Source organism: Phallusia mammillata, chromosome 5 (assembly GCF_965637545.1).
Source record: "Phallusia mammillata chromosome 5, kaPhaMamm4.hap1.1, whole genome shotgun sequence".
Taxonomy (NCBI): domain Eukaryota; kingdom Metazoa; phylum Chordata; class Ascidiacea; order Phlebobranchia; family Ascidiidae; genus Phallusia; species Phallusia mammillata.
Window position 1 is genome coordinate 899433 of NC_137256.1, and position 14227 is coordinate 913659.

The 14227-nt window shown below is 38.4% G+C and overlaps 1 protein-coding gene across 1 annotated transcript; it reads left to right on the forward strand.

Moving 5' to 3' along the window:
• Window positions 1–10008: 10008 nt before the first annotated feature.
• LOC145228003 (follicle-stimulating hormone receptor-like) lies at window positions 10009–13298 on the forward strand. The gene is made up of 9 exons (XM_080092972.1): window positions 10009–10017; window positions 10085–10432; window positions 10907–11038; window positions 11102–11266; window positions 11366–11662; window positions 11724–11904; window positions 11967–12144; window positions 12207–12418; window positions 12474–13298. Exons 1-9 carry the CDS (start codon window positions 10009–10011, stop codon window positions 12764–12766), a joined length of 1815 nt encoding a protein of 604 aa, XP_079949098.1. The 3' UTR covers window positions 12767–13298.
• Window positions 13299–14227: the final 929 nt, after the last annotated feature.

The window sequence follows — 14227 nt, forward strand, 5'->3', positions numbered from 1 at the left end:
CATTCAACAAACAAAGTGTGTGCGCTACGGAGGCAGGAATATTGCAAGGGTGAAATCTCTTGTCGGGATAAAACTCCTTGTGACGTTTGCCCCTCCCACTTTCGGTGCCCGAATTCGACTTGTTTGAAGCGTTCAACTGTGTGTGATGGCGATCCCTGTAATGACTGTCCTGCCTTTCAACATTGGAGTAACGGTTACGGTTTCAAATGTGTCAAGAACAACTGGACCTGCTTACTCCCGCAAATGTTCCTGTGGGACGGCGTACAAGATTGCGATAATGGCTCTGACTTATGCTACACGCCTAAAAATGGCGATGTGAGGTATGTACATGTTTTTAGGTCGGTTGTGCTTCATACATGAGTTGGGTTTTAAATACTAATGTGGCGCCCAATTTATTGGTTTTCCTTCGAAAAATGCAATAACGTCTAGCCACGAAAAACACTAGGTTTAGACGCGTTCGAGCACTGCTGTCTTTATTGAAAAACACTGAATAAAACTGTAAGATATTGGCAAGGTCTGCGCAGCACAAAATTTAAAACAAGTTGACATACGACAGCCGGGGAAGAACTCCTCACAACAGCACGTGACCCGCAAAAGGACTTAAAAACACGTGGTCGAAACCTCCCTGGCCAATTATCATCGCCCTAACGGCCCTAACGGCTTTCTTTAGTTGGTTACACCTGAAATTGTAGCTGAAATGCTGCGAAATGCAGCGAACGGGGAGGAGTTAAAAAGATGTAGTGAGCGCAAAGTGTGCCGGGGAATAAATTTATAAGAGGCAATCAAACAGTTAAAATGATAAACGTGAACGTGACAAAAATATGTGAAGAGGGATTAACGTCAAAAACATTTAAGACACATCGTGAAATTAAGATAAACACGGTTTGGGCAAATCACACATACAGAAAACAAATTATGATAAAAACTTTGTAAATTAAAGACAATGTAAGGACTGCGAGACACAGGTGATTAATATAAAAAAGGTAACGTAGAGATACAAAAGTTTTGGTAACACTAATGCAAGCGAACACACTTTGGTTATGCCTAAAAAGGAAATAACACTTGCTATTGTTAGTTTTTTTTTGTGCAACGTTTTCAAGGCAACAAGTAAAAAATCATTTTACGCGTTTTTTGGTCAACTTGTTGTGATGTGATAAGTTTATTAATGACCTTTATTTCGTTTTCAGGGACACCCGTCGTTCCTCCAAAGCCTCGTTCAACAATCAATTGTGCTTCCAGTGCAAAAACGACTCCATGATCGTTTCAAGGTCAAGTGTGTGTGATGACGTCATCGATTGTCCTGATATGAGCGACGAATGTAATTGTACTGGGAAAGTCCCCGAAATGTGTGACAAATCAATAAGTTATCGTCGGTAGGTTTACTTGATTTTTTTGTGAATAAACGATTGTTCCAACAAAGTGATTATTTTAAACAAACGTATCTGCAACCTGTTGTTGTATTGCTTTAACAGCTTGACGGTTTAAAACGCGATCTGCAATATGGCCAAATCTCATAATGGTTAAGAGTGGACAAACTGACACCAGTTTAACATCGGGATTCATGTTAAATTATGAAAACATTTACCCAGTTCTCTTATGTGCAGATGTTACCAAAAATTTGCCTTGATTATTTGTCAACCCGCGGGGCACCGGCGCCCACTCTAGAAACTATTGTTTTGTTGCAACTATCGTAACTATTTTAAACCCAGCTCAGTGGGACGATGCGATTGTTTCGACATTCATGGAGTTTGTCGCAATATAATCGATCCAACCAACGCTTCCTGTCCAAAAACAAAAGATGAGGTATGCAAATCACATGCGCGTTGTGATGGAAATTCCCCGTGCGAATATCTCTGCCCCTCCCACTTCTGGTGTTCGGAATCGGTTTGCTGGGAGCGTTCATCGGTGTGTGATGGTGATCCCTGCAACAACTGCCCTGCGCTGCCCCGACCGAACGGACACGGCTTCAAGTGCATCAGAAACGGTAAAACTTGCACGTTGCCCCAGCAGTTGCTGTGGGACGCCGTACAAGACTGCGACAATTCCGCTGATCTCTGCTTCACATCGGTTGATGAAATGATGAAGTCAGATCCCAGGTATGTTAGAGCGCTCACAATGCCCGATGTTTCAACCGTAGTTTTCAAATTTAATATTTCCCCTGCAGAGACATCCGCCGCTTGCCGTCTGTCACCTTTAACCACTCTTTGTGCTTCCAATGCATAAATGACCCCATGATAATTTCAAGGTCAAGTGTATGCAATGACGTCATCGATTGTCCTGATATGAGTGATGAGTGTCTTTGTGAGACAAAACAACCAACAGGTTGCGGAACGTTTTCAATGTAGGTTGAAACGAGTATTTTTAGGAACTAGTCCGTCTATCAATGTACTAATATCGTCACTTTATCTTTCCTTACCTTGCTACCACTTTGGTCAACTTAAATTGAACCAAAATAAAACCCATAAACACAATATCTTTGCATATATTATACGTTGACATGTATTATTTACATGATAACATGGTGTATTTCAGGGGTGTCAAACTCAAACAACTTTGGGGGCCAAATACAAACTTTTAAGTAAGTCAAGGGCCGCACTTTGCAAACATTTGTAACTGTGCAACATGACAACAACCAAAATGCATAATTCAAGAGTAAAATGTTCAGTAATACTATTGAGTATATCAAAAAATAAATTAGTATTGTAATAAATAACAAACAGATATACATTGTAGCAGAGTGTATCAACTAAGCTTTGAGTATAATACAATGGCATACAATGACGCAACGATCGCAATTGCTGATTCTAAGGATGGGTACTTTTGATCATCCTCAAAACGTTGCATACATATCACTAAGAATGATTGAATTGTATCATGTGAACTCACTGGTCTGACAGGGTATTCCGCCTGAATAAAACACATAACTTCTTAAAGTTACTTCGCGGGCCGCATGTTTGACACCCCTGGTGTATTCAATAAAAAGGTTTTGCTTACACGAAACCTGAACATTACGAGTGCACAGAGCGACCTGCGTAAACCCGAGCAGCTGGAAACGCAGGAAACGCAGGAAACGCTCGATGGCCAAACGCGTATACAGAAAGTGAACGCTTCAAATTGTTCATGCGTCAACCCAGTAATCCGCGAATTCGATTCTACCATAGTTACACAATGTAAGTGGTGGTGTGATTGTTTACAGTGGGAATGTGAGTGCCGAGATCGACTGTTCGACAACCAACAAGATTACGGAGGACGGGTGGGAATGTAGAACGGTGAGTAAAATTTTAATTATGTGTTGATTGAATTTACTTGTTTAACATTGTTGGATAAATGTGTAAGAGGGGTAATTAAAATTAAAGCGAAAAAGGCACAGTATTGTTTTTCACAAACATTTTTAGGCAATTTTATTGGCTAATACGCGGATTTTTGTCTGCACTCTTTCCTAAAGATTTATATCGTTTCCATGAAGCACCAAGTCAATTTTCAAAAACTTGCTTGCGTCCAGTTTTCTTTTAAGGTTTGGTTTGGGTGACCGCTAAGTAGTTTTAGAGACCGCAAGTGTTTCATTTAAATACCAAAAAATGGCCATATTTGTTTTTTGGGGAACTTTGGGAAAACGCTGGAGAAAAGACCAAAACGGCTTAAAAAACACTGCTTGCGTCATATGTGTCATGAGCGCGTAGCGTTAAGTAATATAGTATTATATTATAACTAGGGCGATTATTTTTTGACCAAGAAAAAAATAATTTGACCTACAAATTGAAAATCAAAATTTTGGCCTATGAAGAATTCAAGTAGTTAAATTACACATTATTGTACAAAAAGTTAAAATATGAAGCCTAATCTATCTAAAGCGAAATGTACAAAAGTCTAACAGAAGGGCAAAAATCTGAACATAGACATAACCTATTCTAAAAAGGGAAATGAGCTAATTAAAAATCACTGCCAAAAAACTTCAGCCAAGTGGGGTCGCCTAAACTTTTTCTGGGGTCGCTATAAATTCAATTTACTGGCGTTTAAATTTATTACCTAAAAAATTGATACGTTTATGTTCTAGTTCGCAATGTTGCTCATGTTTTGCAATACAGCTTGGTACCTCGTGTCACAATCTAATCATTGTGATGCAATACCGGTAATCAAAAACCGAACAGTTGCGACCCAAATCTATAGAAAACACAAGTTGTCTAACCCATTGTTACGCGATAGAGCCCTATGAATGATATATTGTGTCAATAATAACAATTGGGGTACAGGAAACAATGCATAAATTAACTGATTTCTACAAACTGGTGGGCTTTAACGCAAATTAGACTTCCAAATTAAATTAGATGAAACTTATGGGTTTTAACATTTAAGCGTAATAATACACGCTGAATGGCGTGAATGCTAATATTTAAAGTCTACTTGAAAATTAGGCTGGCATATTTACATGAAATAAGCTTCAGTTTAGGCATTCCTTAAAACATTTTTCTCCCCATCGGAAAAAAAACGCGACCACATGTAAACCCTGATTTCAATTTCTTTCAAATTGGGGTCGCTTGTAAAAAAGGTTGAAGACCACTGTTTTACAACACACGACAAATGCAACATTTGTGACCTATTTTTGACCGAGACAAGTCAAAAAAATCGCTTATATTATACGGTATCTTCCTGACATGTGCAAAAAACAAAACTGACTTAGTGATATTTTGTTTAACTAATGCGATATCTTGTTTTGCATGTGTCCACAAACTGTACGTGTGAACAACCAACAATAGTCGGTAAGTTATTACTATCCATAGAACTAAACAGACCTGACATGTGTGATATTTTGTTTATTTAACGCGATGTCTTGTTTTGCATGTGTTCACAAACTGTACATATGAACAACCAACAATAGTGGGTAAGTTATTACTATCCATAGAACGAAGCAAACCTGACATGTGTGATATTTTCCGAAACCGCATCTTTTACGATAACAATTTTAAAGCGTTAAACGTATCTTTTCTGCTTAAGGTACCACGCCGATCTTTCAAAAGCCCAAACATAACGAAATCGCGTCAATTTTTTTTTTTTTCAACACATTATCGTTTTTGCCAATGTAGTCAAAAAATTAGCAATTCATTGGCAGGTTGCCAATCATGCTTGAAGCAAATCTAAACCCCACAGAACTGAAATAAGGACGAAACACAACTATTCTGTACTAATTGCCTGGCAGATAAACATTTTTTCATGTCAAACGCGTAGGGTACGACCTCGCGTGACGTCATAAATTATTCGGTTGATTCGACCGAATCGAAATTTCGCCGATTCGGTACATCACTAAATAGAACCTAGAAATACCAGAAATAGTTTTATAGCATGTTTATTAAATCAATTCTTTACATTTTCCGCAATACTTGATAAAAGTTGCATGAAAAATAGAAAAAAGTTGGAAAAAGTTGCAACATAAAATTCCTACAAACCGCTTATAACAGCATACTAGATAAATTCTGAGTATTTAGGAAGCTGCCGGAAGCTGTAAAAAAAGTTGCAAGATTTGCCCTAGTTATTACTATCCATAGAACGAAACATACCTGACATGTGTGATATTTTGTTTAACTAATACGATATCTTGTTTTGCATGTGTCCACAAACTGTACGTGTGAACAACCAACAATAGTGGGTAAGTTATTACTATCCATAGAACGAAACATACCTGAGATGTTTGATATTTTGTTTAACTAATACGATATCTTGTTTTGCATGTGTCCACAAACTGTACGTGTGAACAACCAACAATAGTGGGTAAGTTATTACTATCCATAGAACGAAACATACCTGACATCTTTGATATTTTGTTTAACTAATGCGATATCTTGTTTTGCATGTATCCACAAACTGTACGTGTGAACAACCAACGATAGTCGGTAAGTTATTACTATCCATAGAACGAAACATACCTGACATCTTTGATATTTTGTTTAACTAATACGATATCTTGTTTTGCATGTGTCCACAAACTGTACGTGTGAACAACCAACAATAGGGGGTAAGTTATTACTATCCATAGAACGAAACAGACCTGACATGTGTGATATTTTGTTTTGTTGCACTAAAATTCTGAGAAAGTTGCACTTAATTTTAACAAAAGTTGCAGTGAAAAGTTGCATTTATGCACAATCTTTTTAATATTATTAGGGTATGAGATGCTCGAAAGGTTCCGTCGTATAACCCAACAGTTTAAGATTTTCAGGGTGTCTGCTTGTTCCGTTTCTTTCTTCGCTATTCAATCGATCATGCGTACATTTTTATGTTCTTTAGGTTTTAAACCTGCATGACAGGATTTCGTTGTCAGCTCCTGCTGAACTGTCAAATTTGGTACTTTCCAATTTCACTGACGCCCAGGCGAGACCGCCGAAAATTACATTTTTTGCTGGTACGCAGCAAGAAAATAACGCAATGCAGAAATAATTTTCCGCAAAAAGCCAAACAGCAAAGCGATAACCCTCCCCTCCCTTCCCCAAAAACAAGTCAAATGCCACACCCCAAACCCCTAGGTCTGCAAACTTCATCCAAGGCATTGCAGCAAAACTCAGTGTTGGCGACTTTAACAAAATCAATAGCCTGAAAAGGGTGACCCAGTGAAAATGTAATTTTTGGCTGTCCCGCCTGGGCGTCCGTGAAATGGGAAAGGACCTCAAATTTAAACGACAGTGAATTAAATTGGCTGGGTTGGTTGACCTTCTAGCTTGCAAGCCAACTGTTGCGTCAAAGATAACATTTAGATCAGTGGTTCCCAACCTGAGGGTTCGTTGACCCCCAAGGGGTCCGTGAGACGGTTTCAGGGGGTCCGTGGAGGCAAACATTTGTAGTAACATTAACAACAGTACAATATTTTTAAGTTTCCAAACCGTTTTTACAATCCTGTATACAAGTGCCAACTGTTAATCAAACCCTTGGATCAGGAAAACCAAATTGTGATTGTTACCTCCATTGTGACATCACAACACACATTAACAATATAATTCTTTGTGCTTTGTTTTAAGCATTGTACACCAGAAAATTTTATCTCTTTTAGTGCATTGACTGCTACAGTACAGAACTTTATTGAGATTAACGGACTGTGAAGGTTGATTAAAATTCTGACCCCAAAAACGAAAGTATAATAACGCATAATGCGGGAAACGAAAAAAAGAATAAATTACGTTAGGGGTCCGCGGACTGATAAAATTTATAAAAGGGGTCCATGACTACAAAAAGTTTGAGAACCACTGATTTAGATGCAGCTAATCCATCACGTAGCTCTTTGTTATGCAAATCAAAGAGAATAGAACTAGAGATGTACCGCATATTCGGTTTGCCGGATTTGTTCGGCCGAATCGGTCACTTTTGCAAAGATTCGGTTTCAAATTATTCGGCCGAAACCGAATCTTTTACGATAACAATTTTAAAGCGTTAAACGTATCTTTTCTGCTTAAGGGACCACGCAGATCTTTCAAAAGCCCAAACATAACGAAATCGCGTCAATTTTTATCTTTTTCATCACATTATCGTTTTTTCCCACTGTAGTCAAAAAATAGCAATTCGTTGGCAGGTTGCCAATCATGCTTGAAGCAATTTTAAACCCCACAGAACTGAAATAAGGACGAAACACAACTATTCTGTACTAATTGCCTGGTAGCTAAACATTTTTTCATGTCAAACGCGTAGGGTACGACCTCGCGTGACGTCATAAATTATTCGGTTGATTCGACCGAATTGAAATTTCGCCGATTCGGTACATCACTAAATAGAACCTAGAAATACTAAAAATAGTTTTATAGCAAGTTTATTAAATCAATTCTTTACATTTTCCGCAATACTTGATAAAAGTTGCATGAAAAATAGAAAAAAGTTGCAAGAAGTTGCAACATAAAATTCCTACAATCCGCTTATAACAGCATACTATGATAAATTCTGAGTATTTAGGAAGCTGCCGGAAGCTGTAAAAAAAGTTGCAAGATTTGCCCTAGTTATTACTATCCATAGAACGAAACATACCTGACATGTGTGATATTTTGTTTAACTAATGCGATATCTTGTTTTGCATGTGTCCACAAACTGTACGTGTGAACAACCAACAATAGGAGGTAAGTTATTACTATCCATAGAACGAAACAGACCTGGCATGTGTGATATTTTGTTTAACTAATGCGATATCTTGTTTTGCATGTGTCCACAAACTGTACGTGTTAACAACCAACAATAGTCGGTAAGTTATTACTATCCATAAAACGAAACAGGTCTGACATGTTTGATATTTTGTTTAATTTACGCGATATCTTGTTTTGCATGTGCCCACAAACTGTACGTGTTAACAACCAACAATAGCGGGTAAGTTATTACTATCCATAGAACGAAGCAAATAACCTGACATGTGTGATATTTTGTTTTGTTGCACTAAAATTCTGAGAAAGTTGCACTTAATTTTAACAAAAGTTGCAGTAAAAAGTTGCATTTATGCACGAATTTTTTTAATATTATTAGGGTATGAGATGCTCGAAAGGTTCCGTCGTATAACCCAACAGTTTAAGATTTTCAGGGTGTCTGCTTGTTCCGTTTCTTTCTTCGCTATTCAATCGATCATGCGTACATTTTTATGTTCCTTAGGTTTTAAACCTACATGACAGCCTTTCGTTGTTAGCTACTGCTGAGCTGTCAAATTTGGTACTTTCCCATTTCACTGACGCCCAGGCGAGACTGCCGAAAATTACATTTTTTGCTGGTACGCAGCAAGAAAATAACGCGATGCAGAAATAAATTTCCGCAAAAAGCCAACCAGCAAAGCGATAACCCACCCCTCCCCTTCCCCCAAAACAAGTCAAATACCACACCCAAAACCCCTAGGTCTGCAAACTTCATCCAAGGCATTGCAGCAAAACTCAGTGTTGGCGACTTTAACAAAATCAATAGCCTGAAAAAGGTGACTAAGTGAAAATGTAATTTTTGGCTGTCCCGCCTGGGCGTCCGTGAAATGGGAAAGGACCTCAAATTTAAACGACAGTGAATTAAATTGGCTGGGTTGGTTGACCTTCTAGCTTGCAAGCCAACTGTTGCGTCAAAGATAACATTTAGATGCAGCTAATCCATCACGTAGCTCTTTGTTATGCAAATCAAAGAGAATAGAACTAGAGATGTACCGCATATTCGATTTGCCGGATTTATTCGGCCGAATCGGTCACTTTTGCAAAGATTCGGTTTCAAATTATTCGGCCGAAACCGAATCTTTTACGATAACAATTTTAAAGCGTTAAACGTATCTTTTCTGCTTAAGATACCACGTAGATCTTTCAAAAGCCTAAACATAACAAAAATCGCGTCAATTTTTATCATTTTCAACACATTATCGTTTTTCCCACGGTAGTCAAAAACATTAGCAATTCATTGGCAGGTTGCCAATCATGCTTAAGGCAATTTTAAACCCCACAGAACTGAAATAAGGACGAAACACAACTATTCTGTACTAATTGCCTGGTAGATAAACATTTTTTCATGTCAAACGCGTAGCGTACGACCTCGCGTGACGTCATAAATTATTCGGTTGATTCGACGGAATCGAAATTTCGCCGATTCGGTACATCACTAAATAGAACCTAGAAATACTAGAAATAGTTTTATAGCACGTTTATTAAATCAATTCTTTACATTTTCCGCAATACTTGATAAAAGTTGCATGAAAAATAGAAAAAAGTTGGAAAAAGTTGCAACATAAAATTCCTACAAACCGCTTATAACAGCATACTAGATAAATTCTGAGTATTTAGGAAGCTGTCGGAAGCTGTAAAAAAAGTTGCAAGATTTGCCCTAGTTATTACTATCCATAGAACGAAACATACCTGACATGTTTGATATTTTGTTTAACTAATGCGATATCTTGTTTTGCATGTGTCCACAAACTGTACGTGTGAACAACCAACAATAGGGGGTAAGTTATTGCTATCCACAGAACGAAACAGACCTGACATGTGTGATATTTTGTTTGACTAACGCGATATCTTGTTTTTCGTTTCTATGCAAACTGTACGTGTGAACCATTCATAAATATAATGTACGTAAAATCAATTTAAGATTAGTATTTGTCGTTAAGTGGGATCCTTTCAGCAACGAGCTGTTGTGCGACGGGAGACGAGATTGTCTGCATAAAATTCGCAATGTTGGTAAACGAAAGTTCATCCACGATGAGGATCCTCGTATCTGCGCGCATCGTAAACATTGCCCAACAACAAACGATCGTCTCAACATTCCTCAATCCAAAGTTTGCGATGGCGTTTTGGATTGCAAAGACGGAAGTGACGAAACCGTGGTGGAAATACCTGGAAAGTTTCGTTCAAAAATCTGCAATGGTTTTATAGATTGCAAAGAGAGAAGTGACGAATATTCGGAAACTTGCACAAAACAAGGAAGGGTCAATTGTTCAGCGTTAAATGGAGCTAAGGTATGTTAGCATCTGTGGATTATAATAACACCCATACTCTGTAAGCAGTGGTCTCAAACTTTTTCATTATTTTTTCAAGACGGTCCTTTTGCCATCATATCGTGGGCTCACGGTCCTTTAGATGGAATGTGTATTTTAGCAAAACGAAAGTTGATTGCAGAATTTTAAGTTACTTGTGCAAAATTACATTTAACAATAATCCAAAAATTGTTTATGACATCACAAACAAGACAAGAAACATTACGATTGTGCGGGAACAAGTGCTTCTTTGTCACGTAATAAAAGCTATACGGAGACAGTCGATTTTCAAATGCTACTTTGATTTACACTTTTATCAGTGGCATAAATTGACGCCAAAAAACAATTATACAAGTTCTTCAACCTTTTCGCGGTCCCCGCAAAATTGCTTCACGGACCCCTAAATGACCGCGGACCCTAGTTTGAGAACCTTGTGTGATAGGTTAATGTGTTTAGGTTTCCATAAGTAAATCAGAGATCTGTGATTTTACGATAAACTGTGATGATGAAAGCGACGAAACTAACTGCACGAGTGACGGGAGGTTCTATTGCGAAAACAATCAACCTTTGTTTGTGAAGAAGGAAAAGGTTTTAAATTATTCTAAATAATTTTCTTTCATGGCAGTTTTTAACAAAATTTGCCACTATTAGATGTTCAATGGATTCGGAGACTGTTCTGACTGGAGCGACGAATGCCCAACGAAGTCAAGCAGAGCAAATGAAAACGTTTTCTCCTCGCGATACGAGCTGATCGCTAACCCGGTGTTACGAACTGTTGTGTGGATAATGGCGTTCCTAGCAATCTTCGGAAACCTGGTATATTTGTAATGCTTGACTGAAACAAAACACGTGGTTCTAAGTTCCGACAAACTAGGTGGTTTTGCAAATAATTTTTTTGGCTTCCTTTATTTGCAGGTCGTCATGGTTACTGAGATGAAACTGTTGGTGACGACAGAATCACAATCGACCTCATTTCAAACCAACCATTTTCTTGTCTTGAATCTGTCGATTTCCGACCTGCTCATGGGAGTTTATCTGCTCATGCTCGGCGGTGCTGGTGTTCAATATTCTGGAGACTACTGTGCCAACGACCTTGTTTGGAGGTCAGGCCAGAGGTGCATTTCAATGGGCATTTTGGTTTTGCTTTCCAGCGAAACATCAGTAATTACAATGGTCCTGCTGACAGCTTTTCGACTTTACGCTGTGAAAAACGTGAGTTTTTTTTAATGTATATGTGCTCTGGTGTTTGCAGCAAGCAACTTATGTTTTGCAGCCGTTTAATGCGCCATATTTCCCCAAACTGAAAATTATTATCCTTTCCATCATGTTATCCTGGACATTTTCATTTACACTGGCTTTTATTCCTCTCACGTCTCAATTTCAACATTTGTTTGAAACCAAAGCGTGGATGAAAGAAAACCCGTTCTTCAAGAGTCATGTCGTTGACTTTTCAAGTGAGCAATTGTAACACATGTGTATATTTAACCGTTTTGTTCCGCCGTATGTTTACTTGCAGGCATGGACACTTTTATGAAACGGTTTGTAAAGTTTCGACACAATTTTACCATCAACGATTCCCAGACACTCGATGGCGCACTTCCAGGGGTACAAAATGTTTATTCTTGGGCGGATTTTGTGGATATTCTTGAAGATTATAACTACACTGAACTGTTTGACATTACAGGATATTTAGGGTATGTAGTTACAAGCAAATTAGATTATTATAGTTGTTGCTGTAACTGGATGTTTTTCTCAGGTACTACAGCACCAACAGTGTTTGCATCAGTAAACTTTACGTGACACCGACCGACAAGGCTTGGCCATTTTCACTTGGCATCATCACTCTAAACTTTGTGGCTTTTATGTTTGTTGCTGTGGCGTACGTTTGGATTTACAAGAGGTCGACTGCCAGTGGCAGGCAAGTGAATGAGAGGGCCCAAAATGCGAGAGCTGAAAAACAGAACCAAGGTAAATCCCATAAGCGCAACTTAAATATTGTTCCTACGTCTGGTGTTTGTTGCAGAAATGCAAAAGAAAATCATCCGGCTAGTCTTTACTGATTTCTTCTGCTGGGTGCCAATCTCAATCATGGCTTTCCTAAACTTCGGTGGAACAACTGTACCCCCGGTGATTTACGCGGTGTCAGCAATAATCCTGCTTCCCATCAACAGCTCTCTCAACCCTCTCATCTACTCCAACGCCCCGAAAATGCTCTACGATCGAGCCAGGAAGCGTTTACATGACGTCCGACGACGTCAACAGCCACATGACAACCGACGAGTTAACGTGGCAGTTGTGGCTGAAGCCGCCCTCTGACAATTAAACGACAAGCGACACACATGATTGACAAGCCAAGCGGCTAAACCGCACAAACCACCTCTTGTGCGGCATGTACATATTTATTGCAATTTTCAATTGTTTGCGAATGTTTCGCAACTACGTGGTTCTTTGATCCGTTTTGCTATTTTGTGTAAAACTGGGGTCAAATACGAATATGTTTTTGTTTTGTGCATAATTTTGTTACAATGTGTCTGCTGGGAATTGGCATTTACAGTTGGCAACCCGGGAAATCCGATTATATTTCATGAAATCCCGGGATTAGAGGCAGGTGTTTACATTAAATGGGGGTACGCGTTGTTTAATTTTCATAACAACCATATTTTGAAACAATCATACAATGCAGTAAAGCAGTGGTTTTTAAACTTATTCATTATTTTTCAAAACGGTCCCTTTGCCATTATTTCGAAGGCTCGCGGTCCTTAAGCCTAAATTGGTAATCCAGAAAAACGAAAGTTGATTGCAGGATTTTAGCTAGTTATGCAAAATTGCACATAACAATTTCGATTGTGCGTGAACAATTGCATTTTTGTCAGTTTCATGGAATAAAGGCTATTGTTTAGCAATGGAGACAGTCAATTCTCAATTCTACTTTGATTTAAACTGATTCAGTGGCACAAACTGACGCAAATAAAATTATAGAATTACTTCAACCTTTTCGCTGTCTCCCCAAAATTGCCTCACGGACCCCAAAAGGACCGCGGACCCAGTTTGAGAACCGCTGCAGTAATGCATACCTCGGCAAAGTTTGGCGCAGTAAACTGAAGAGATGTTAAAATCAAAAGGCAAGGCTTGGGTTTAAGAAAACAAGTTTAAACTCTTTTAAAACCTGGCAAGTTTAAACTCTGCCAGGCTTGAGTCGTAGGTTTATTTTTCTATTCACGATTGATTAGTTGCACATAACCTGCATAAAAACCGAAATTAAAATGATAAGCTTCTAAATGACAATCGCACACAAACATTTGCCGTGAAAGGAACAAGACTCACCAAACTGCGAAAATCACTAAACTTAGCACAAATGTCGGAATTAGTATGTATTTTGAGGCGTTCGTTCAATTATACCAGTCCCCAAAGTCACATATTAAACACAAACAGTACAAACAATACAGCTACAACTATTAATTCGCACGCTACACATATTTAAAAGGACAACAATCTTTTTTTGGGCGATGAATTGGAATTAAACATTATATATTTGGCAGATTGACATCAAGTTTACACAACTTTCAGTATCGAATCCGCCGATTAGAAACTTTTGGCGACAAAATGCAAATTATTCGCACAAAACAAATGAGAATATATCATGGAAATTATATTACATATATTCAAGATTTATTGCGCAATTCCACAAGCGGGTTTCCGAACCAGCTTCATGCATTCAATCGCAACAATGTTTAAAAATTGTGCCAAAAAGAAAACTACAAACGGTGTTTTGAAGCG